The 26,426-nt window shown below is 44.0% G+C and overlaps 1 protein-coding gene and 1 non-coding gene across 10 annotated transcripts in view; both read left to right on the plus strand.

Moving 5' to 3' along the window:
• The window catches only part of LOC134359764 (serine/threonine-protein kinase Nek6-like), a 176,494-nt gene that overhangs the window by 88,183 nt on the left and 61,885 nt on the right, over window positions 1-26,426 (plus strand). For all 9 annotated transcript variants that reach the window (XM_063073375.1, XM_063073367.1, XM_063073371.1 and 6 more), the window contains exons 3-6: window positions 4,621-4,761; window positions 6,938-7,000; window positions 13,424-13,534; window positions 24,050-24,158. In XM_063073375.1, coding sequence (XP_062929445.1) covers window positions 4,621-4,761; window positions 6,938-7,000; window positions 13,424-13,534; window positions 24,050-24,158 — 424 coding nt within the window. The remainder of the gene's footprint in view (window positions 1-4,620; window positions 4,762-6,937; window positions 7,001-13,423; window positions 13,535-24,049; window positions 24,159-26,426) is intronic.
• On the plus strand, window positions 16,177-16,281 carry LOC134360116 (U6 spliceosomal RNA). The gene has a single exon (XR_010021259.1). It is a non-coding gene; the product is annotated as a U6 spliceosomal RNA (small nuclear RNA).

Consider the following 26,426-nt stretch of genomic DNA (forward strand, 5'->3'; position numbering starts at 1 on the left):
GACGCCGATGCTCTCGAGACATATAAGAAACTTTCAGATAGGGACATGGATGATAGAAAAATCGAGAACTGTACAGGAGGGGAGGATTTGATTGATCTTAAAGTAGGGTAAAAGGTCAGCACAACATTGTGGGACAAATGGTCTGTGCTGTGTTGAGCGGTTCTTTGTTCCGTGAAACATACTGTTACGTACCCCGTAACTGGGTTGCCAAACCAGCGGAAATGGATCACTCAGTTGGAGTCTGGATTACTAGAACTAAGAAAGTTTTATTAAAGAAACACGCAACACAGTACTCTAATCAAAAGGATAATAAATGCAACAGTTCAGCAATGATAAACATACATGTACACAGAATTAAGATAACAGGATCAATCAAGCTCTATCGTTGTCTAGGGGTAAATGACCAGTTTCAAAGTGACGCAAAGTTCAGTTGAATTTAGTTCAGTTCAGTTCGCAGTAATCGCTGCCGTGGCGATGGACAGTGGGGGGAAGGAGAGAGAGAGCAAAACGAATGAATATTCAAGGCTTCCACACAGACCTTCGCAGTCAGCTTTCGGGCGAGTCCTTTATGATGTCATCTGAGGTCATCGACCATGACCCCTCCGTTTCCAGATACGATCGTTTCCCTGCGGTGAACCTGGCACCCAGGCAAGGGTGGACACACACCAGGTTCCCGCCGATCGTGCCTTTCCACCCTGTGCGTCTATGGCCCGGTACTTCCCACCGACTTGTGAGAGATGCACCGCTTCCAGGGTCTTGTTACCTCGGGTGTCGTGTGTGTGTGCTGCCTTAGCGAACCTGTCCCTTTTTATCCCCCTGCTGCGGTATCGCCTGTCCATCACTTCAAACAGTTCAGGGTTCAAAGGGGGAGCCGATCTTGACAGCTCTCCTTCCCCTTCATTACACATCTCCAAATGCTGCTCCATTGTTTTCCTTATCTCTCTCTCTCCTGAAGACAGGTGGCAGACCAACTGCTGATCCCACTGGTGCCAGCACAGGACAGCTAACATCTTAATCTATGTGTATTCTTGTCACAATACCGAATATTGAAAAGCCTAGATAGGGTGGATGTGGAGAGGATGTTTCCTATGGTGGTGGAGTCCAGGACCAGAGGGCACAGCCTCCGAATACAAGTACATCCCTTTAGAACAGAGATGAGGAGGAATTTCTTTAGCCAGAATGTGGTGAATCTGTGGAATTCATTGTCACAGACAGCTATGGAGTCCAAGTCATTGGGTGTATTTAAAGAGGAAGTTGTTAGGTTCTTGAGTAAGAGTGTCAAAGGTTACGGGGAGAAGAGAGGGAAATGAGGTTGACAGGGATAATGAATCAGCCATGATGGAATGGGCCAAATGCTCTTATGCAGGGGTCCCCAACCCTTTTTTGCACCATGGACCGGTTTAATATTGACAATATTCTCGCGGACCAGCTGACCCATGGGGGGGGGGTGGGTGGTGTTCAAGTAGGGTTAAACTCATTTCAACATGTCTTTTACAGTTAGGGTTGCCAACTTTCTCACTCCCAAATAAGAGACAAAAGTAGCAGTAAAATCCTGACGAAGGGTCCCAGCCCAATTCGTCAACTGTACCTCTTCTTATAGATGCTGCTTGGCCTGCTGCATTCACCAGCCATTTTTTGTGTGTGTTGATGGGACTCTTGTGTTTACCCGAGAAAGACTACCATGACCATGAAGCCTTGTGTGGGCACCTGTGTGCGCATGCGTGATGTGCGCATGCGTGATGTGCGCATGCGTGACGTGCGCATATGTGACGTGCGCACACGCATATGTGCTGATTTTTTTTCCCACAAATCGGTTTTGGCTTAATCTTCCCGACTACACTGTACATACATTATTTCTACTTTATATAGGCTGTGTATTTATCATATCATTAATATGTATGTTAGAGTTATTTTAGGTTTTATGTGTTATTTGGTATGATTTGGTAGGTTATTTTTTGGGTCTGGGAATGCTCAAAAATTTTTCCCATATAAATTATTGATAATTGCTTCTTCACTTTATGCCATTTCAGCACAAAAGGTTTCATAGGAACGCTCTACCTTAGCGGGGGAAATACAGGACAATGGTAGTCCCGTATGGGACAAACCAATTTAGCCCAATATACGGGATGTCCCGGCAAATACGGGACAGTTGACAACCCTATGTTCAAGTTCAACAGTGCGTGACAGGGAATGTGGAAAGGTGCAGCTGACTCCTATCGTTTCCTCAAGGCCCGGTAGCATGTGCTTTGCGGCCCATTGCTTGGAGACCACTGCTCTTATGGACATCCTGATGGTTCAGCAACTCCGCAGAGCTTTGATTTTGGCACTCACCTTAAACACAGAGAAACGAGGAACAATTAGAGTCGCAGCGTCAAAACAGTCCTTTCAGCCCATCATCCATGCTGACCCTAGTGTCCACGAAGCCAGTCCTGTCTTTGGCCCATATCCCTATCCACCTATGTACCCAGAGTGATACACACAAAATGCTGGAGGAACTCAATAGGTCAGGTCACATCGATGGAAATGAATAAACAGTCAACGTTTCGGGCTGAGAATTTTCATCAGGACTGGAAAGGAAGGGAGAAGATACTAGAATAAGAAGGTGGGTGGAGGGAAGGAGGACTAGCTTGAAGGTGATGAAGCCAGCTGGCTGGGGGAGGGGGAATAAAGTGAGAAGCTGGGAGACTATAGGTGGAAAGGTAACGGGCTGAAACAAAAGGAATCATTTCAGAGAGGAGAGTTGACTACGAGAGAAGAAGTTGGAGGAGGGCACCAGGAGGAGGTGAGGAGAAGAGGTAAGAGGGGATCCAGAGAGGGGAAGTGTAGAAGAGGGAGGGGGAAGTGGGCAAAAATTACCTAAAGTTAGAGAAACCGATATTCATGCCATCAGGTTGAAGGCTACCAAACAGAAGATGAGGTATTGCTCCTCCAGTCTAAGAGTGACCTCATTGTGACAGAAGAGGAGGCCATAGACACAGCTCTGTTCTTTGCATCTATGTATCTGAATGCCTTTTAAATGTTGTTATTGTACATGCTACTTCCACGTTCTCTGGCAACTGATTCGCACCACCCAGCAACCTACTGATTTAACTCTAGCCTTATCACAGGACAACTTACAATGACCAATTAACTTATTAATTGGTACGTCTTTGGACTGTGGTAGGAAACCAGAGGACTTGGAGGAAACATACACGCTTACAAGAAGAATGTAAAACTTCTTATAGAGGATTCTGGAACTGAACTCCGAATTTTAGCTGTAATAGCCTCATGCTAACAGCTATGCTACCATGCACTCCAATTTGCATCCCGCACACCCCCCCACCCTCAGATTCTACTCAACACACTGAATTCCTCCAGTGGATTGATTGGTATTCGCTGAGCTGAACAAGCCCCAGTGAGTTTTAAAGGTTGCTGGTGAACGCAGCAGGCCAGGCAGCATCTCTAGGAAGAGGTACAGTCGATGTTTCGGGCTGAGACCCTTCGTCAGGACTAACTGAAAGAAGAGGTCATAAGAGATTTGAAAGTGGGAGGGGGAGGGGGAGATCCGAAACGATAGGAGAAGACAGGAGGGGGAGGGATGGAGCCAAGAGCTGGACAGGTGATTGGCAAAGGGGATATGAGAGGATCATGGGACAGGAGGCCTAGGGAGAAAGAAAAGGGGGAGGGGGGGGAAAGCCCAGAGGATGGGCAAGGAGTATAGTGAGGGGGACAGAGGGAGAAAAAGGAGAGAGAGAAAAAGAATGTGTGTATATAAATAAATAATGGATGGGGTACAAGGGGGAGGTGGGGCATTAACGGAAGTTTGAGAAGTCAATGTTCATGCCATCAGGTTGGAGGCTACCCAGACGGAATATAAGGTGTTGTTCCTCCAACCTGAGTGTGGCTTCACCTTTACAGTAGAGGAGGCCGTGGATAGACATGTCAGAATGGGAATGGGATGTGGAATTAAAATGTGTGGCCACCGGAAGATCCTGCTTTCTCTGGCGGACAGAGCGTATCAACTGCCAATCACCTGTCCAGCTCTTGGCTCCATCCCTCCCTCTCCTGTCTTCTCCTATCATTTCGGATCTCTCCCTCCCCCTCCCACTTTCAAATCTCTTACTAGCTTTTCTTTCAGTTAGTCCTGACGAAGGGTCTCGGCCTGAAACGTCGACTGTACCTCTTCCTACAGATGCTGCCTGGCCTGCTGCGTTCACCAGCAACTTTTATGTGTGTTGCTTGAAAATCCAGCATCTGCAGATTTCCTCGTGCCAGTGAGTTTTAAACACTGATCGGAAGTTTGGGGTACAATATCCACTGCTGTCTGTAAGGAGTTTGCACACTCTCCTCATGACCACGGAGGTTTCCTCCTGCATACAGGTTCGGGTTAGTAAGTCATAAGCATGCTATGTTGGCAACTGAAGCATGACAGAACTTGCAAGCAGCCCCCAGCACATCCTCCGGCGGTGTTGGTCATTGACGCAAAACGATGCACTTCACATACATTCTGATATTTTGATGTACATGTGACAAGTAAAGCTAATCTTCTTTTAATTTATCTTTATTTATGTAGAGGTCCCTACTTTCTCTGCCATCTTCATCGATCATAGATGATCACAGTTCTTTTCTTTCCCGGAACAGCGACCTATACCCACGTACGCCTATCGCAGCCAACTGGCGGACTTCCGCATCGAGAAGAAGATTGGCAGAGGCCAGTTCAGTGAAGTCTATCGGGCAATCTACCTTCACAATGGCAAAGCAGTGGCATTAAAGAAAGTCCAGGTAAGAGAAGCCCACATATATCATGACTTTCAAATCAATCTCTTCAGATCATTTTGACAAAATGTTAATTTTACAAGATTTTGGCTTTTATACAGTACTGTGCAAAAGTCTTAGGCACATATACATATCTAGCTAAGCTACCTAAGATTTTTGCACAGAACTGTATTTGTCAATGTGGAGCGGAGAGCGAGTTTGTAAATCTGGCAGGAGCAAAGGATGTTGGGAAGGGCGAGGGTGGAGTGCCGCGGAAGGGTGTGCCAGGGGCCAGGGAGTAGTATGGGTGCACCCAGCCCTGAGGTATCAGGCAAGGTTGAATGATTCCAAACAATGGTTTATTGATCATTACAGAATGTCTCTCTGGTGCTTCCCGCTCTCTCCCCTCTCCCTCTTTTCCCAACTATGATTCCCCTCTCCCTGCCCCCTTCCCACTCTCAATCCACAATAGAGACCCAGATCAGAATCAGGTTTATCATCACTCACATAAGTCATGAAATTTGTTTTTTTTGGAAGCAGCAGTACAGTGCAATACAAACAATTACTACAGCACTGTGCAAAAGTCTTAGAACCCTAGCTATATATAGTGTATTTCCTAAGGCTTTGGCACAGTGCTGTAAGTAAATTTCCCAATCTATAATTAGCATTTCTTAAAATGTTTAAATTTTTGTCACGTGTCTGGTTACTGCAGTGTATTTAATATTTCAATAACATTTGAGTAATATTACAAAGTATTGTTTGATTAAGCACTCCTTATGGTTTACATAATTCATTATGGGTCATATGTAAAAGTACGGGAATGGCATACGTTATTACGCCACCACATCACATGTGCATCTCAGTAAAGTAAACTGAAGTAGACACATTTTCCCTGGCTCCTGTGTTTTTTCTTTTGATTATTTTCTGGAATTATAAAACATAACAGTTACCGAATTAGATTCAGATTTGTCTCTCATAGTACTTCGAAACATACGGTGAAATACATTGTTTGTGTTAACAAGCAACACAGCCTAAGGACGTGCTGGGGGCAGCCTGCAAGTGTCGCCACACATCCTGCGCTGACAGAGTATGTCCATAATGTTCAGCAGAACAACAGCAACACAACAGGAAAAAACGTCTCACCCACCCACATACAGTCTTATTAAATACAGTATTTGCACATAGGTTCAAACACCAGCCTGGCGTAATTACACAAACAAGAAAGATCCCTATTGGCATGGAATGCCTAGAAATTCCTCCTCAGTCAATGGTGACATAAGAACATTAAAAGCAGAATGAGGAACCGGTCCATCATTCTGTACTACCATTCAGTATGACCTTTGTATGACTTTCAATAAACTCAAGAGATTCTGCAGATGCTGAAAGTCTTCAGAAACACACACACACACACACACACACACACACACACACACACACGAACTCTGCAGGTCAGGCAGCATCTATGGAGATGAACAAACAGTTGACGTTTTGGGCCATCACCCTTCATCAGGACCTTTGGCCTGGCTCGTCCATACCAAACAGTTATTCTGCCTAGTTCCATCAACCTGCACTATAGTTCTCCATACCCTCCCATCCATGTACTTATCCAAACTTCTCTTAAACGTTGGAGCCACCACTTCTGTTGGCAGTTTGTTCCACACTTGCATCCCTCTCTGAGTGAAGAAGTTCTCTCTCAGGTTCCTCCTAAATATTTCAGCTATCACCCTTAATCAATAACCTCTAGTTCTCATCTCATCCAACCTCTATGGAAAAAACTTCCTTGCATTTTACCCCTCATAATTTTGTATACCTCTATCAAATCTCCCTTCATTTTCCTATGCGCCAAGGAATAAAGTGCTAACCTATTCAATCTTTTCCTATGACTCGGGTCGTCAAATCCCAGCAACATCCTTGTAAATTTTCTCTCTATTCTTTAATAAAGTCCCACTCTACCCAACCTCTTTCTATACCTCAGGCCCTCAAGTCTCGGCAACATTCTCATACATGTTCTTTGCACTCCTTCCAGCTTAACATCTTTCCAACGACAGGGTAATCAAAAGCATACACAATACTCAGGGGGCAGCCTCACCAATGTCTCGTACACCTGCAACATAATGTCCCAGCTCCTGTAACTACTATGACACTTGAATGTTAGCTAATTCCATGACATTATGTTTCTATCTCCCGCTATTGTCTTCTTCAGGTGTTTGAGATGATGGATGCCAAGGCAAGACAAGACTGCATTAATGAGATTGACCTTCTAAAGGTAAAACAATAACACTCCAGAATTGTTAGTAGATATCCTCATGTAGCTTTCATTCTTGTCCCTGTCACATTACCATTGCCAAGCACGAATGACTATCACTAATGACTAAGATTTATCACCATTCATGACTCTTAATCACACTTTGATGATTGAATGATTGGTTGTTCGTTGTATCCAACGATGACAGTTAGATTTAGAACTAGAATATAAAAGCAAGGATATAATGTTGAAACTTTATAAAGCACTGGTGAGGCCCTACTTGGTATTGTGAGCAGTTTTGGTTCCCCTTACCTAAGAAAGGATGCATTGACGTTAGAATGGATTCAAAGGAAGTTCACAAAAATGATTCCAGGATTGAATGGCTTGTCATATGAAGAGCGTCTGATGATTCAGGGCCTGTATTCACTAGAATTCAGAAGAATGAGTGATGACATTATTGAAACCTATTGAATGTTGAAAGGCTCTGATAGAGTGGACGTGGAGGGGATGTTTCCTTTGGTGAGGGAGTCTAAGACCAGAGGGCACAGCCTCAGAATAGAAGGGCGTCCTTTTAGAATGGAGATGGGGAGGAATTTCTTCAGCCAGAGAGTGGTGAATGTGTGGAATTCATTGCCACAGGCGACTGTGGAGGCCAAGTCGTTTGGTATATTGAAGGGAGAGTTTGATAGATTTTTGTTTAGTCAGGGCATGAAGGGATACAAGGAGAAGGCAGGAGATTGGGGCTGAGAAGGAAAATGGATCAGCCATGATGAAATAGCGGATCGGACTCAATGAGTCAAATGGCCTAATTCTGCTTCGATATCTTATGGTCTTATGGCCTTTTTCTCTGATGATGGAACTCCTTGGCTGGTGAGACTTGTTCATTTTCCAAACCCTGGTACGTCAGTCCCATCCTCAACGTTCAGAGTATGTTCTATCTGTACTTATTTCCCATTCAATGGTTTGGCCTTGAATTTTGATTTGAGTTGTTACTGTTCCCTGGGTAGTACATCCTGAAGCTGAGCGCCCTGTATAAGAAGCTTGAGATATGCGCAAGCTAATGATTGTCTGACGATGGCAAATTTGTGCAGTTTTGGATGATGTGAACTGTTCTCCTGTACAGAGGAGCTTTTTTTTAAAGTGGAAAAACCATTTCACTGGGGCAGTTCCACTATCTCAGCCTCAGAAATCTGGGAATTGTGATACGAGTATTCATCACGACTAGGGTCTTCCTGGGCTGCCGAGGATGGCCGTGACTTCTTCTGTGCCTGATCATACCCCTTGCTCTCCACAAAGCATTACAGAGCTGTTCTTCCTGACCCTTGAGTCGCACAGTTGATCTCATCCACACAGTCCGCCAAAGCTGACTTTGCATGCATGTCCTATCTCACCAGGATAAAGGACCACCAGCTACCCTCTCCTGGGAATAAAAAAATTCCAATTCCAATCATTTAATAGTGAGGTAGAAGCTGCCCTTGAGACTAGTTGCACATGCTTTTTGTCTTTTAATCAAAGACCCCACCACTCCAAATATTCTCTTTTCTCCCCCCTGGCAGAATAGAGAATATTTGGAGTGTGTGAGTCTTTGATTATTTTATTTAGAAATACAGCAGGGTGACAGGATTTTCCAGTCCAACATACCACACCGCCCAATTACACCCACGTGACCAATTAACTCACCATCATACATTTTGACGAGGTGCCACACATGAGGCTGCTTACCAAGTTAGGAACCCATGGTATTACAGGAAAGTTACTGGCATGGTTCGAGCATTGGCTGATTGGTAGGAGACTGCAAGTGTGAATAAAAGGATCCTTTTCTGGCTGGCTGCCAATAGTGGTGTTCCGCAGAGGTTGGTGTTGGGACCGCTTCTTTTTATGTTGTATATCAATGATTTAGATGATGGAATAGATGGCTTTGTTGCCAAGTTTTCAGATGATACGAAGATTGGTGGAAGGGCAGGTAGTGTTGAGGAAACAGGTAGGCTGCAGAAGGACTTCGACAGATCAAGAGAATGGGCAGGAGGGTGGCAAATGAAATACAATGTTAGAAAATGCATGGTCATTCACTTGGTGGAAGAAATAAATGTGTAGACTATTTTCTAAATGAGGAGAAAGTCCAAATATCTGCGATGCAGAGGGACTTGGGAGTCTTTGTGTAGAATACCCTAAAGGTTAACTTGCAGGTGGAGTTGGTGGTGAGGAAGACAAACGCATTATTAGCATTCATTTCAAGTCTAGAATACAAGAGCAGGGATGTGATGCTGAGGCTTTATAAGGCACTGGTGAGGCCTCACCTGGAGTATTGTGAACAGTTTTTGAGCTCCTCATCTAAGAAACGATGTGCTGGCATTAGAGAGGGTCCAGAGGAGGTTCACAATGATGATTCCAGGAATGAAAGGGTTATCATACGATGAATGTTTGATAACTCTGGGCTTGTGCTTACTGGGATTTAGACGGATTGGGCGGGGGGAGGGGGTGGGATCTCATTGAAACTTTTTGAATGTTGAAAGGCCTAGACCGGGTAGATGTGGAAAGGATGTTTCCCATGGTAGGGGAGTCTAGGACAAGAGGGCACAGCCTCAGGATAGAAAGGTGTCTACTTAAAGCAGAGATGTGGAGAAATTTCTTTAGCCAAAGGGTGGTGAATTTGTGGAATTTATTAGCACAGGCAGCTGTGGAGGCCAGGTCGTTGGGTATATTTAAGGCAGAGATAGATAGGTTCTTGATTGGACATGGCATCAGGTTACAGGGAGAAGGCCAGGGAGTGGGCTGACGAGGGGAGAAAAGGATCAGCCATGACTGAATAGCGAAGCAGACTCGATGGGCTGAATGGCCTTATTCTGCTCCCACGTCTTATGGTCTTATTATTGGAATGTGGGAGGAAATCGAAGCATCCGGGGGAAACACATATGGTCAGGAGAGAACATACAAACTCCTTAACGGATAATGGTGAGAATACCACGCGGATGGCTGGCACTTGAATAGCATTACGCTAAGCGCTACGCTATTCTTCTTAACCACCCTATCAACCTGTGTAGCCGCTTCTGACCCTGAACAGTACAGATAGAGGGGGAGCTTGCTGCATGGGCAACAGCTTGCTCTCCATATCATACACCCCAGGCTTGAGTATCCAGACAGCTAGGACACAACATTAGTGGTCGACCTTGACTGACAGAGGCCTCACAAGATAGAGTAGGCGGACAGTATCTTTTTCCAGGGTTGAATGTCCAATACCAGAGGGAAAACATTCAACATGAGAGGGGGTAATTTCAAAGGAGATGTGAGGGGCAAGTTTTTTTACGCAGATTGGAATGGGTGCCTGGGATGTGCTACCTGGGGTGGTGGTAGGGACAGAAGCATAAGAGACTTTTAAGAGACATTCGGAGAGACACATTAATGTGAGGAAAATGGAAGCCTATGGACATCGTGTAGGCAGAAGAGATTAGTTGGCCATTTGATTACTAATTTAATTAGATCAGCACAACATTGTGGGCCGAAGGGCCAGTCTGTGCTGTAATGGTCTATGTTCTAAGAGAGTTCAAAGCCCACTTCAATGGTCCAGACAGGGAAATTATCAATGCATTACTAGGGGAGTATTTCACTGTTGGTGGCATTGCGTTAGGATGAGCTATTAAACTAAATGTCCAGAATTTAGCCACAACGACTGTGAAGAAATGGAAAAATAATTCCGGTTCAGGTTGGTGTGTGACTTAGTGGGGAGTCTACAGAATGGTGATATGTCACCAAAAACACTTGAAAATTTCTACAGATGAAGAGTATTCTAACTGGCTGCATGACTGTCCGGTAATGGGGGTGGGAGAAGGCTACGGCACAGGATTGAAGTAAACTGCAGAGAGTTGTAAAATTAGTCAGCTCCATCATGAGCACGTAGTATCCAGGACATCTTCAAAGACAGGTGCCTCAAAAAGGTGGTATCCATCATCAAGGACCCCCATCACCCAGGACATGCCCTCTTCTCATTGCTACCATCAGGGAGGAGGTACAGGAGCCTGAAGACACACACTCAGCAATTCAGGAACAGCTTCTTCCCCTCTGCCATCCAATTTCTGAATGGACATTGAACACTACCTCGCTACTATTTTATTTCGAGTTTTGCACAACTTATTGAATTTAAATCTCTAATATACTTACTGTAATTCACAGCTTTTTTCTCTATTATCATGTATTGCAATGTACTCTTGACGCAAAGTTAACAAATTTCACAATACATGCCAGTAATACTAAACTAAAATTCTGAATCTAGCAACACACACACACACACAATGCTGGAGGAACTCAGCAGGCCAGGCAGCATCTGTGGAAAAGAGTACAGTCAACATTTTGGGCCGAGACCCTTCAGCAGACCCTTCCTGTGAAGGATCTCAGCCTGAAACGTCGACTGTCTATTCATTTCCATAGATGCTGCCAGGCCTGCTGAGTTCCTCCAGCACTCTGTGTCTGTTGCTCAGATTTCCAGCATCAGATTTTCTCATGTTTGTGACTCTGACACTTTCACTTCAGTATTCACCAGTGTGAGGGACCATGATGTTTGTGAAGACTGTGTAAAGCAGGCTGATATGCTCCAGCATGTTGATGTTAAGAAAGAGAATGTGCTGGAACTTTTGGAAAACATTAGGGACTGGGGCCAGACGGAAAATACCACAGGTTACTCCGGGAAGCAAGGGAAGAGATTGCTGTGCCATTAGCGATGATCTCTGCCTCCTGATTGGCCACTGGAGTAATATCAGATGAGCAGAGGGTGGCAAATTTATTCCTTTGTTCAAGATTCCAGAGGTACCAGTGTCAAAAGCGTCACTATTGGAGCAAAGTTGGAATTGGAATTGGTTTATTATTGTCACAGGTACCAAGGTACAGTGAAAAGCTTGCCCTGTAAGATGTTCATAATGATTGAGCTCTCATCATTACAGAAAAGAGGTATCAGTCAAATGGACAGTCTGTGCTTTCTTCCCAAGGCAAAAATGGCAAATATGAGAGGGTCTAACTTCAAGGTGTTTGGGGAAAAGTGAAGAGGGTAGGAAAGTCAGAGGTAATATTTTTTATACAGAGAATTATTGGTGGGAAATGGAGTGCGGGAGGAATGAAAGGGTTAACATATGAGGAGTGTTTGATCGCTCTGGGCCTGTACTTACTGGAGTTTAGAAAAATAGGTGGGCGGGGGCGGGGGGAAAGCTCACTGAAACCTATCAAAAGTTGAAAGGCCTAGGTAGAGTGGATATGGAGAGGATGTTTTCTATAGTGGAGGAGTCTAAGACCAGAGGCACAGCCTAAGAATAGAGGGACGTCCGCTTAGAACAGAGATGAGTAGGAATTTCTTTAGCCAGAAGGCAGTGATTCTGTGGAATTCATTGCCACAGAGGGCTGTGGAGGCCAAGTCATTGGATTCTGTACATTTAAAGCTGAGGTTGATAGGTTCTTGATTAGTCAGAACGTCAAAGGTTACAGAGTGGGGTTGAGAGGGATGATAAACCAGCCATAATGGAATGGCAGAGTAGACTTATTCTGCTCCTGTGTCTCATGTTCTTAAGGGTGTGTGGAACGCCCTGTCTGGAGTGGTAGAGGCAACACATTAAGGCCATTTAAAGGACTCTTAGAGAGGCACATAGATGAAAGGAAAGTGGAAGCTATGTGGAGGGAAGAGTTCGATTGATTTCAGGTAGGTTAAAAGGTTGGCACAACATTGTGGGCCGAAGGACCTGTATTGTGCCGTAATGTTCAATCTTCTATGTTGTATGAAATCATTTACAGGAAGCGGTAGGGGATAAAATCTCTAAGTACATTAATAAATCAATCAATCAATAGAAAAACAGATAGAGAAATAATTAAATAACCAAACAAGTAAATAAGTAAATCTATACAGATGGATAGGTAGATAAATAGATAGATGAACAGATAGATAGAAAGACTGAGAGGGAGAAATAGATCAATAAACAGATAGATAGAGAGAGACAGAGGGAGATAAATAGATAAATAGATGGGGAGATAGGTTGTTAAGTAAATAGTTAGATAGATAGATAGATACATAATAAATGAATGAATGCAGAAGCTATTCTAGCCTTGGGTATTGAGCTGGGTTTGGTAATAGATCTTCCGCAGAAACATTTTGCATTGACATACTCCTTTTGGAAAGATTTTAGCCCTGTAGAATAAATCCACCTTCTAAAAAGACTTTCTGACGTGATACACTTTCTTAGAGTGTAGGCAGTCTTTCCTGCTCTAGACACTCTTCAATGGCCCATCAAGTACTCCTTTAGTGAATAACTGTGTGTGTGTGTAATTTGACAAAAAGCTACTGGCACCTGTTGTTGTTGGGGTAATGGATTCCAAGTGATGTTTTCTCAAACATTGAATCAATGCCATAAAAATCATGTTAATTGGAGAGAGGTTGGGATCATTATCGCTGTATTCCCATTTATTCTACAGCAATTGAATCACCCCAACATAATTAAGTACTTGGACTCGTTCATTGAGGACAATGAGCTGAATATTGCACTGGAGTTGGCAGATGCTGGCGATCTCTCACAGATGATTAAGGTAAGACGTGAAAGATCTTTTTCTATGTCAAAATTTAAAATTATCCCTGGGGCTTCTCAACAAGAGGGACAAGGCTACAACTGGCCGCTCAGTTTAACATAAGACATGACATGGGAGCATTGAGTCGATTCTGGCAGCCAGCAGGATACTGAGTATGTCCTGAAGGAGAGTCTCAGTTGCAAAACATTGACTGTTTATTCCCCTCCATGGATGCTGCCCGACCTGCTGAGTTCCTCCAGCATTTTGTTCAAGTTTATTGTACAAATATACAACCAATTAAAACAACGTTCCTCTGGCCAACACACACAGTGCTGGAGGAACTCAACAGGCCAGGCAGCATCTACGGAAAAGAGTAAACAGCTGACGTTTCAGGCCGAGGCCCTTCATCATAACTGGAGAAAAAAAGATGAGAAGTCGGAGTAAGAAGGTGGGGGGGGGGAGGGGAGGAAGAAGTACAAGGAGGCAGGTGACGAGAGAAACTGGGAGGGAAGAAGGGTGAAGTTAAGAGCTGGGAAGTTGATGGATGAAAGAAAAAAGGGCTGGAGAAGGGGGAACCCGATAGGAGAGAATAGAAGGGGGAGGAGCACCAGAGGGAGGTGATGGGCAGGTAAGGAGCTAAGGTGAGAGAGGGAATGGGGAATGGGTAATGGTGAAGGGGCCATTACCGGAAGTTTTAAAAATCGATGTTCATACCATCAGGTTGGAGGCTACCCAAATGAAATGGCAGGAGTTGCTCCTCCAGCCTGAGTGTGGCCTCGTTGCGACAGTAGAGGAGGCCGTGGACTGACATATCGGAATGACACAGTGCTTGTGACTGAACGTTCCTCTGGACCACAGTGCACCCACAAAACATTGTCACACACAGCATATAAACAAAAATATCACCACAAATCAGTTAACAAAATGTAATTCAAAATGCATGCAGTGTGCAGCACAAGTAAAGAGTAAACAGCTCGCTGTCCTAGTGACGAGGCCTCGGTGGTGGCAGGGTATTCATTAGTCTCACAGCCTGAGGGAAGAAGCTGTTACCCAGTCTGGCAGACCTAGTCCTGATGCTCCTGTACCTCATTCCTGACAGTAGTAGGTCAAAGAGGTTGAGGGATGTTTGTGTTACTTTGGATTTCCAATATCCACAGAACCTCTTGTGTTTATGAGAAGGTTACCTCACGAGATCACAGTCGTCTATGAAGCTTCAGGTTAGGTGAGTGCGTTTGAGATGCTGCCATGCTATAGATTAAGAGAAAACCATATATTGGACTGTGACCGTAAGTTGTGGTATAAAGAGACTTCGTAGTGTGAGGAGTTTGGTGTCGGAGAATGGAGGACTGGGAGTCTGGGTAACTAGCGATGGGGTCCGGGTGGTTTTGGGTTGCAGTCAGCCTGAGAAATCAATTCACTAACCAACCGTATTTGAGGCTTGGAAAAGGTTGACTTTTCGCATTTTGCCAATAAAGATGCAGAAATAAAACCCCTGAAGACCAGTTTAATCAACCAGCTTTTAAAAATTTGTTTCACCGATAGAACACCACAGTTGTAATATTTATCCCCCGCCATACTAGCCAGGGATTCCCCCGCAGCAAGTCATTTTAATTCCACTTCCCATTCCCACACCGACGGCTTCCTCGTCCGCCAAGTTGAGTCTAGTTACAGATTAGAGGAACAGCAGCTCATTTTGCGCCTTGGTAAATCTCCAATCTGATATCATGAATATCAGTTTCTCTAAATTCTGCTAACCACTCCCCTCTTGTCTCTTTCCCTTCCCCCAACCTCTCCATCTGCCCATCACCCACAAACTCCTCCCTTTGTGTGTCGCAACTAAAACCAGTCAACCAGTACCAATACTGACAATGTAAATCATAGCTATGTATAGAAGCTATCTTACATAATTCTATTTTTATTATTGTTGTGATTCTTATCTTATTGTGTTTTTTTCTATGCTGCAATGGAACTGGAGTAACAATTATTTCTTTTTCCTTTACACTTGTGTACTGAAAATTACATTAATCAATCTTGAATATTGAGTACTTACCACTCCTCCAATCGCACCAAACTAGATTATCTGACCATTGCACCATACCTAGAGTAACAATCTCACAAAATGCTGGAGGAACTCAACAGGTAGGCAGCCTCTATGGAGAGGAATAGAGTTTTCAGGCAGAAACCCTTTATCAGGACTCACCATATCTACTATGATTTAGATGAAGAGTATTCTGGCCCATTCTCTCTAAGCTACACAGGTGCACGGCTGCACAGTAACTGAAATGCTCCCACGCACATAGCCTTTGTTGCCGCACAGCAGGATTTCTTTTCTATAACGTTAATATAATAATAAACATACCACAGCCTTTACTTTGAAACAGTTTAGAGCTTCAATGTATTTATATTGTCAGTGTTTCAATTTTCATTCTAAATATTCATTTTACAAACAAAAATCACTTAAGGTGCTGCGCAGTTTTCAGGCTTTGTAAAAATTTCCTGCTCAGGTGTTGGATGGTCCATGCAGCTGTAAAAAAAAAAGCATTGCTCCCCATATTCCCACAAACCACTCCCCGGATACTATCGCTCACCTACATTCGGGCCAACTTAGAGAGACACAAGAGACCACAGATGCCGGAACATGCAGTGATGCACAAATGCTGCAGGAACTACGATTTGGAAGCACATATACTAAAACTGGAATGATACGGAGAAGATTAGCATGGCCCCTGCACAAGGATGACATGCAAATTCTTTTTGGGCATATTTCTGGGGGCCACAACGGTGGCATAGCAATTAGCAATACCCTATTACAGCTCGGGGTGATGGAGTTAACAGATTAATTCCAATGTCCTCTGTAAACAAGTTGTACATTCCTTCCTGTGTGTGCGTGGGTTTCCTTTTGGGTGCTCAGTTTTCCTCCCGCAGTCCAAAGGTGTACTGGTTAAATAGTCATTGTAAATTGCCCTGTAGTTAGGCTAGGGTTAAATCAGCGTACTGGTTAAACAGTCATTGTAAATTGTCCTGTAGTTAGGCTAGGGTTAAATCAGTGTACTGGTTAAACAGTCATTGTAAATTGTCCTGTAGTTAGGCTAAGGTTAAATCAGTGTACTGGTTAAACAGTCACTGTAAATTGTCCTGTAGTTAGGCTACGGTTAAATCAGTGTACTGGTTAAACAGTCACTGTAAATTGTCCTGTAGTTAGGCTAGGGTTAAATCAGTGTACTGGTTAAATAGTCATTGTAAATTGCCCTGTAGTTAGGCTAGGGTTAAATCAGTGTACTGGTTAAACAGTCACTGTAAATTGTCCTGTAGTTAGGCTAAGGTTAAATCAGTGTACTGGTTAAACAGTCATTGTAAATTGTCCTGTAGTTAGGCTAAGGTTAAATCAGTGTACTGGTTAAACAGTCACTGTAAATTGTCCTGTAGTTAGGCTAGGGTTAAATCGATGGGTTGCTGAGGCGACTGAGTGGGCCTGCAGAGCCTGTTCACACTGTATCTCTAAATAGATAAATCTATAAACAAATAAATGGATGGGTAGATGGATACATATATAGGTAAATGAACCAATAACCAATAAATAGATAAATAAATAAATAAATAGACAAACTCAAAGGGGTCTGGCAGCATCTGTGGGAGGAAAATGGGTCAACTGAGAGCAGCCATTTTGATGTACCCTCTGTGGGCAGCCATTTTGATGTAGCCCTTTGTGGGATCTTGCTCTGTCCAATTTTGTTTTCACGTTACAATTCACTGCTTACAATTCACAACTATTTCACTGGTTGTAATAGCCCGAAAGGTTGGGAAAAGCACAAGAGCAGTGAGAAATCTTCACAGTTTAACATACCTTGCAAGAAATATGACTTGCTTATCCAGCGAAATTTGCCCAGAATAAACATAACTCCATTATCAAGTAACAACTGCACACAACAAATGCTTTGTCAAAATTCCTTCAATGATATTGTGTCTTTTTAATGAATTATTTATGGAGGGATTACAGACAAGTACTCAGGGGACATGAGTGCATAAACCAAATGAGAAATCGGACTCCCTTTTAGTTAAATGTCAGCTAATTTAAATAACTATTCCATTGTGAGTATTGAACCGACTCAGGGCAGATGAAAGATAAACAAGGGGAGAGAGAAAAAAGAAAGCACTTCAGTTTAGAATTGAACTAATAATTAGCATTGCAATTACCCATGCAAGCAGGGTAGATAGGAGGTAATAACAAGCATCAGGGTTGCCTTCTTCCTATAATTGTACACATACAACTTTGTGGATGTAAGACGTTAATAAATATTCGATTTACTTATTTCAGCATTGTAAATTATCTGCATGAGCTCAAAGCTGTGCTCTGCAATATTAATAAGGAATGCATTCAAATAAATGGGTTAATGCCACTGTTAAATGGCAAAGTGTGAGTTTCTTTCCAAAAAGACCGGGTGTAATCTGATCCCTGTAGTGGAGAAAGGTGCATCTCTCAGACACGGGCTTCAGGGGAAGGCGGGTATCTGTCTTTGCCCTGAGCACCAATAGCTTTTGGGGAGGGAGTTTCAGAATTTAGACCCAAGTGACAATGAAGGGCCAGGTGATTGTGATTGATTCACTTCCTTATTTAGAGAAACAGCGCAGTATAACATGCTTTTCTGGTCCGACGAGCCCATGCTGTACGATTACACCCACGTGACCAATGAACTGACTAACCTTTGGACTGTGGGAGGAAAGCAGAGCACCTGGAGGAAACCCACACAGTCACGGGGAGAACGTACAAACTCCTTACAGACAGCGGTGGGAGTTGGTGTTGTAAAGCACTATGCTAACATGCTGCCTTACAAGATTCAAGTTTATTTGACACATGTACCTCGAAAGCTACAGTGAAGGGCTTTGTGTGCATAAACAACCAACACGCCCGAGTGAAGTATTGGGGGCAGCCTGCAAATGTCGCCACGCATTCTGGCACCAACATAGCATACCCAGAATGCTTAGCAGAACAACACAGAACACAACAAGCAACAAACAGCAATAGTAGGAACAAGTCCCGTTCATCCCTCCCACCCAGGCACATATACACAGTGCTTTAACCCCAGAAGAGGCTAAATGTATGGCTAAATAAAAAATAAATTAAAGTTCATTGAGACAATCAGTGAAATGCGTCATTTCCGTTAACACCCAAGGATGTGCTGGGGGCAGCCCGCTAGTGTCGCCAATCAACCCATGAACACCACCTCAGTATTTCTGCTCTCTTTTTTCATGTTTTTAAAATATTTCTTATTGTAATTTATAGTGTTTTTTATGCCTTGCGATGTACTGCTGCTGTGAAACAACAAATCATAAGATATCAGAACAGAATTATGCCATTTGGCCCATTGAGTCTGGTCCACTATTTCATCATGGCCGATCCAAATTTTCTCTCCGCCCCAGTCTCTTGCCTTCTCCCCATATCCCTTCATGCGCTGACCAATCTTGAATCTATCAGCCTCTACCTTCAATATACATAAAGACTTGGCCTCCACAGCTGCCTGTGGTAAAGAATTCCACAGATTCACCAGTCTCTGGCTAAAGAAATTCTCACCTCATCTCCACTCTAAAAGGATGCCCCTCTATTCTGAGGCTGTGCCCTCTGGTCATAGACTCTCCCACTGTAGGAAACATTCTCTCCACATCCACTCTATCAAGGCCTTTCTCTATTCAATATGTTTCAATGAGGTCACCTGTCATTCTTCTGAATTCCAGTGAATACAGGCCTAGAGCCATCAAAAACTCTTCATATGACAAGCCATTCAATCCTGGAATCATTTTCATGAACCTCCTTTGAGCCCTCTCCAACGTAAGCCTATGCTTTCTAAGATAAGGGGCCCAAACCTGCCATAATACTCCAAGTGAGGCCTCATCAGTTTTTTATAAAGTTTCAATATTACACCCTTGCTTTTAAATTCTTGTCCTTTTGAAATGAATGCTAACATTGCATTTGCCTTCCTCACTACAGACTCATCCTGCAAATTAACCTTTAGGGAATCCTGCATAAGGACTCCTCAGTCCCTTTGCACCTCCGTTTTTTGTATTTTCTCTCCACTTAGAAAATAGTCAGCCGTTTCATTTCTTCTACCAAAGTGCATGATCACACACTTCCCAACACTATATTCCATCTGCCATTTCTTGTCCTTTCTCCTAACCTGTCTGAGTCCTTCTGCAGCCTCTCTACTTCCTCAAAACTACCTGTTCCTCCACATATCTTCATACCCTCTGCAAACTTTGCAACAAAGCCATCAATTCCATCATCCAAATCATTGACATATAACAAAAAGGAATTGGTCCCAACACAGACCCCTCTGAAACACCACTAGTCACCGAGAGCCAGTCAGAAAAGGCTCCCTTTATTCGCACTCTTCGCCTCCTGCTAATCAGCCACTGCTGTATCCATGCCAGAGTCTTTCCTGAAATACCACGGGCCCATAGCTTGTTTAGCAGCCTCGTGTGCAGAGCCTTGTCAAAAGGCTTTCTGAAAATCCAAATGCACAACATCAACCAATTCTCCTTTGTCTATCCTGCATGTTAATTCTTCTAAGAATTCCAACAGATTTGTCAGGCAAGATTTTCCCTTGAGGAAGCCATGCTGACTACATCCTATTTTATCATGTGCCTCCAAGTACCCTGAGAACACATCCTTAATAATTGACTCCAACATCTTCCCGACCACTGAGGTCAGACTAACTGGCCTATAGTTTCCTTTCTTCTGCCTCTTCTTGAAGACTGGAGTCACATTTGCAATTTTCCAGTCTTCTATAACCATTCCAGAATCTGGTCATTCTTGAAAGATCATAGCTAATGCCTCCACGATCTCTTCAGCCACCTATTTCAGAACCCTGGGGTGTGCACCATCTGGTCCAAGTGAGTTATCTACCTTCAGACCTTTCAGTTTCCCAAGAGCCTTCTCTCTAGTTGGGGTAACTTCACACACTTCGCGCCCCCTGTCACCAGGAACTTCCACCATTCGGCTGGTATCTTCCACAGTGAAAACTGATGCAAAGTACTTATTCAGTTCATCCACCATTTCATTGTCTCCCATTACTGCCTCTCCAGCATCGCTTTCCGGTGAATTAATACCACATTAGTCAGTGATAATCAACCTGATTGTGATTCCGAGTTGACCCGGCTGAGCAGCAGTGCATTGAGTGATGTTACACTTACGATACAAGACTCAAGATGATTTAATGTCATTTCCAGTACACAAGTGTAAAGGAGAATGAAATAATTGTTACTCTGGATCCAATGCAGCTCAAAAAAACACAATAAGATAAAGAACATAATATTAATAAGTAACACCATATATATAAATATGTAATATAGCTTATATACATTAATTGTATATCCATAAAATGACAGTAGGTACAGGAGTGTCTTTACATAAGTTGACTGACAGGAAATAAGGAGCAGAATTAGGTCATTTGGCCCATCACGTCTGCTCTGCTATTTCATCCCACTCAACCCCATACACCTGCCTTCTTGCCATATCCTTTGATGCTCTGACTGATCAGGAAACTATCAACTTCCGCTTTAAATAAACCCACGGACTCAGCCTCTGGCCCTGGCGTGGATGGTACATCGCCTCTTCCCTGATGGGAGTAGGACAAACAGTTGCTGAGCAACACACACAAATGCTGGAGGAACTCAGCAGGCCAGGCAGCATCTATGGAAAAGAGTAAACAGTCACTGCTTCGGGCCGAGACCCTTCATCAGATGAAGGCTTCTCATCTTTTTTCCAGTCCTGATGAAGGGTCTCGGCCTGAAACATTGACTGTTTACTCTTTTCCTGGCCTGCTGAGTTCCTCCAGCATTTGGTGTGTGTCGCTTAGATTCCTAGTATTTGGAGACTTTCTTGTGTTAGTCCATGAGCAGGGTGGGTGGGATCCTTCATGACGTTTCTGGCGCCTTTCTGTATCTGTGTCCTCAATAGTGGGCAAGCCACGGCTAATGTCATCATTGACCGCCCATCCCTGTCTGCGTGTGGGTATCTTCTCTTCTGGAACGAGGAGAGGCAGGGAGGGAGGAAAGGCGCTTGCTTTGCTGTTGTCCGGTTGTTGTTGCTGCCGCTTGTCCTGTTCTGCTGACTACGATGGACGTGCCGTATCAGCGTCACTTGCAGGCTGCCCCCAGCACGTCCTTAGGTTGTGTTGTTGTTAATGCAGATGATACCCTTCACAGTACGTGTATTTTATTTATTTAGATCAGGGGCTCCCAGCCTGGGCTCCGCGGACCCCTCAGTTAATGGTTGGGGTCCATGGCATAAAAAAGGTTAGGAATCCCTCACCTAGAGATTCTGCACAGAAACAGGTCCCTCGATGCAACGAGCCTGGACCACTCAGTTACACCCATATGACCCATTAACGTACTAACCCGTATGTCTTTAGAACGTGGGAGGAAACCGTGGCACCCAGAGGAAACCTACACGGCCACTGGGAAAACGTACAAACTCCTTGCACAACTGAACGGGGGCATCACCAGTGCTGTAATGGTGTTACGCTATCTGCTAAACTACCGCGCCACCCCAATTGTGAGTCTGGATCTAATGCTCATCAGACTCACAGGCTGTCTGATCTATTCTGCTATTAGTGTTTGTTTTTCAGTGCAGAGATGTGAGATTGGTGAGAGTTTTTCAATTAGGTGTACCACAAGCAAAGTGGATGAAGATGGCATCCGCTGTTCTCTGCGTCCTGGGCTTCCTGAGTTGGGACTTGCACTTGAGTGTGTGAAGGCTCACGTTACTAGGGTTGCCAACTGTCCCGTATTAGCCGGGACATCCCGTATATTGGGCTAAATTGGTTAGTCCCATACAGGACTGCCCTTGTCCTGTATTTCCCCCACTAAGGTAGAGCGTTCCTATGAAACCATTTGTAAGCCGAAATGGCGTAAAGCAAAGAAGCAATTACCATTAATTTATAGGGGAAAAATTTTTGAGCGTTCCCAGACCCAAAAATAACCTACCAAATCATACCAAATAACACATAAAACCTAAAATAACACTATCATATAGTAAAAGCAGGAATGATATGATAAATACACAGCCTATATAAAGTAGAAATAATGTATGTACAGTGTAGTTTCACTTAACAGAATCGGAAAGATTAAGCTAAAAGCAAATTGTAGAAAAAATTGGCATGTCACGCATGTGCACACAGGTGCCCGCGCAAGGCTTCATGGTCATGGTAGTCTTTCTCGGGGTAAACACAAGTGTCCCGTATTTGACTGCTACTTTTGTTCCTTATTTGGGATTGAGAAAGTTGGCAACCCGACACGTTACCCATACCGGAGAAATCGTGAAAAAACTTGGCCCGAGTGAAACAGTCAGCATTTTCTGAGATGCTACATCAATTTTGGAAGAGTTCCTGCTGGACAAATGAAATGAGTCAGGCGCAGAGTCATGTGACCATAGTAACAGGGCGATGTGTTTTACAAGGGAAATAGACACTGTTTGGACACTGTCTGAGGGCCTCTAACACAGGGTGTCAAATATGGGTCTCAAGTACAGGCCATAAATACGAGACCACAAACACAAGGCCTGAACTACAGGGCCTCAAACACAGAGGTACAAACTCAAGGCTCAAAGATAAGGTCTCGAAAGCAGGGCCTCAGTCACAGAGTCTCGAATATGGAGTCTCAAACACAGGACCTTAAACACAGTGTCTCAAACACAGGCCTCATACACAGTTCATAAATACAGGCTTCAGACAAACATTGACGTGAACACCTGACTGTAATCACAGAGGAATGTATCGGCAAGAAGAATTAAGTGACTATTGTTCATCATAAGGGTTTACAGAATGGCATTATTGATGGCATTTAATCCAGGAGATGTAATCAAAGATATCATCCAATGTATTAACTATTGAAGTGGCAAGAAGAGGATTATTAGTATCTCCTGGTAGCACAGTAAAAGGACAGAAATATATTTAAAATAGAGAGAGAGAGAAAACTTGTCTATGAGCAGAATTTCTTGGGGGTGCAGGTTAATAGATGCAAGGCGACGGATTTCAGAGCTGATGGATTTTAAGTTCAAGTTTATTGTCATTCAACCGTGCCCTGTATACAGCTAAATGAAACAATGTTCCTCAGGGATCAAGATGCAAAACACAGTATGTGTATCACATACAGCATATAAAATAATATTAACACAATAATATTAACAGATATAAAAGTACTCTGTAGATGTACAAGTTGACATAAAGTGCATTAATGACATATAGTTAAAAATACAATGGTATCACTGTTACCAGTTATTCTCAATTACTGGATGGCTAATGTTGGTCAGCACAGTTGCACAGGGATGGGTTTTCAAACTGAAATCGCCACAACAGTGAACTTTAACCTGGGGGGGGGGATTGGGAAGGAGTTAAATGCTAATACAAGTATGAATAATGCTTTTTGTTATGCAACATTTCAGCAGACATTGCTAGGACGCTGTTTGCTTTGGAGTCACAGTGGCCCGGCCCGAGCCTCAGCCTCATTGTTTATGCCTTCATCTTTTATTCATTGTTTCCACAGTACTTCAAAAAGCAAAAGCGGCTTATTCCAGAAAGAACAATATGGAAATATTTTGTGCAGCTATGCAGCGCAGTGGAGCACATGCACTCCCGGAGGGTGATGCACAGAGGTAAACGCAGAGATGCTTGATGGTGGAAAACAGAGGGCAGCTCAGTGGCAGCAAGATACAAATCAGGGAAAGTGTGTGTGTGTGTGTGAGAGTGTGTGAGTGTGTGTGAGAGTGTGTGTGTGTGTGAGTGTGTGTGTGTGTGTGTGTGTGTGTGTGTGAGTGTGTGTGTGTGTGTGAGAGTGTGTGTGTGTGAGTGTGTGTGTGTGTGTGAGAGTGTGTGAGTGTGTGTGTGTGTGTGTGTGTGAGTGGGTGTGAGAGTGTGTGAGTGTGTGTGAGTGTGTGTGTGTGTGTGAGTGAGAGTGCGTGAGTGTCTGAGTGAGTGTGTGTGAGTGTGTGTGTGTGAGTGTGTGTGTGTCTGAGTGTGTGTGTGAGTGTGTCTGAGTGTGTGTGTGTGTGAAAGTGTTATGTGTGTGTGTCTGAGTGAGTGAGTGTGTGTGTGTGAGTGAGAGTGTGTGAGTGTCTGAGTGAGTGTGTGTGAGTGTGTGTGTGGGACTGTGTCTGCGTGAGTGAGTGTGTGAGTGAGAGTGCGTGTGTGAGTCAGTGTGTGAGTGTGTGTGTGTGAGTGTGTGTGTGTGAGTGTATCTGCATGAGCGAGTGTGTGAGTGTGTCTGAGTGTGTGTGAGTGAGTGTGTGTCTGAGTGTGTCTGTGTGTGTGTGAGTGTGTGTGTGTGTGAATGTGTCTGAGTGTGTGAGTGTGTGTATGTGTGTGTGTCTGAGTGAGTGAGTGTGTGTGGTGTGAATGTGAGTGTGTGTGAGTATGTGTGTGTGAGTGAGTATGTGTGTGTGAGTGAGTATGTGTGTGTGAGTGAGATTGTCTGTGTGTAAGTGAGTGTGTGTGTGAGTGAGAGTGTGTGAGTGTCTGAGTGAGTGTGTGTGAGTGTGTGTGAGTGTGTGTGTGTGAGTGTACCTGCATGAGTGAATGTGTGAGTGAGTGAGTGTGAGTGTGTCTGAGTGTGTGTGTGTGTGTGTGAGTGAGTGAGTGTGTGTGTGAGTGTGTCTGAGTGTGTGTGTGAGTGAGAGTGTGTGTGTGTGTCTGAGTGTGTGTGTGAGTGAGTGTGTGTGTGCGTGAGTGTGTCTGAGTGTGTGTGTGAGTGAGTGTGTGTGCGTGTGTGTCTGAGTGTGTGTGTGAGTGAGTGTGTGTGTGAGTGTGTCTGAGTGTGTGTGTGTATGTGTGTGAGTGTGTGTGTGAGTGTGTGTGTGTGAATGTGCGTGTGTGTGTGTGAGTGTGTGTATGTGTGTGAGTGTGTCTGAGTGAGTGAGTGAGTGTGTGTGTGTGTGTCTGTGTGAGTGTGTGTCTGTGTGTGTGTGTGGGGGGGAAGATATACACTCAGTGACCACGTTAGAGTCAAGGTTCAAGATTGCTTCATGTAATTTTCAGTACACTAGTGTAAAGGAGAATGAAATAATTGTTACTCCAGTTCTGATGCAGCACAAAAAACACAATAAGATAAAGAAAACAATAATTAAAAAAACACATAAATATAAATACCTGAGATAGCTTATATACTTTACATAGATTGATTGTATGTCCATAAAGTGACACTAGGTACAGGAGCGTCTGTGCATAAGGTGACTCTGACAGGAAATGACAAAGTAGTGGTTGTTGGGATGCGGACGGGTGCATTATTGGGTGGAGGTGTTGATCAGCCTTACTGCTTGGGGAAAGTAACTGTTTTCGGGTCTGGTGGTCCTGGTGTGGATGCTACGTAGCCTCCTCCCTGATGGACAAACAGTCCATGAGCAGGATGGGTGTGATCCTTCATGATGTTACTGGTCCTTTGCCGGTGGGTAGGCTGGTGCCAATGATGCATTGGGTAGTTTTGATTACCCATTGTAGAGCCCTCTGCCTACCTCGGGAAAACAGACTGGGGTCATGCACCTTACCTATGTCCTTCATGGCTCTGAGTAAGCTTACCCCACAGCCTTCTTGGCTCCGGGAAAAGCAATCTCAGTCTACCCTGCTTTCAGGACCCCTAGTGCTGGCAACATTCTGAAAATGCTGGAAATATTGAGCAAAACACCACACAAAATGCTGGAGACAGCAGCCACAACAACTCTGAAGACTGGCATCGATATTTCCATACCAGTCATAATACATCCAGTTAGGAGACTCTCGTTCTACTTCAACAGTTGTACCTCAGCACTGACTTTCGAGTCACAACCCTTCATCATATCCTGACTGTTCACTCCGCCACTTTTATCTTATTGAGCCCCCTTGAGCCTCCTTTCCATTCCCAATAAGACCATGAAACATAGGAGCAAAACTGG

Source organism: Mobula hypostoma, chromosome 21, assembly GCF_963921235.1.
Source record: "Mobula hypostoma chromosome 21, sMobHyp1.1, whole genome shotgun sequence".
NCBI lineage: Eukaryota > Metazoa > Chordata > Chondrichthyes > Myliobatiformes > Myliobatidae > Mobula > Mobula hypostoma.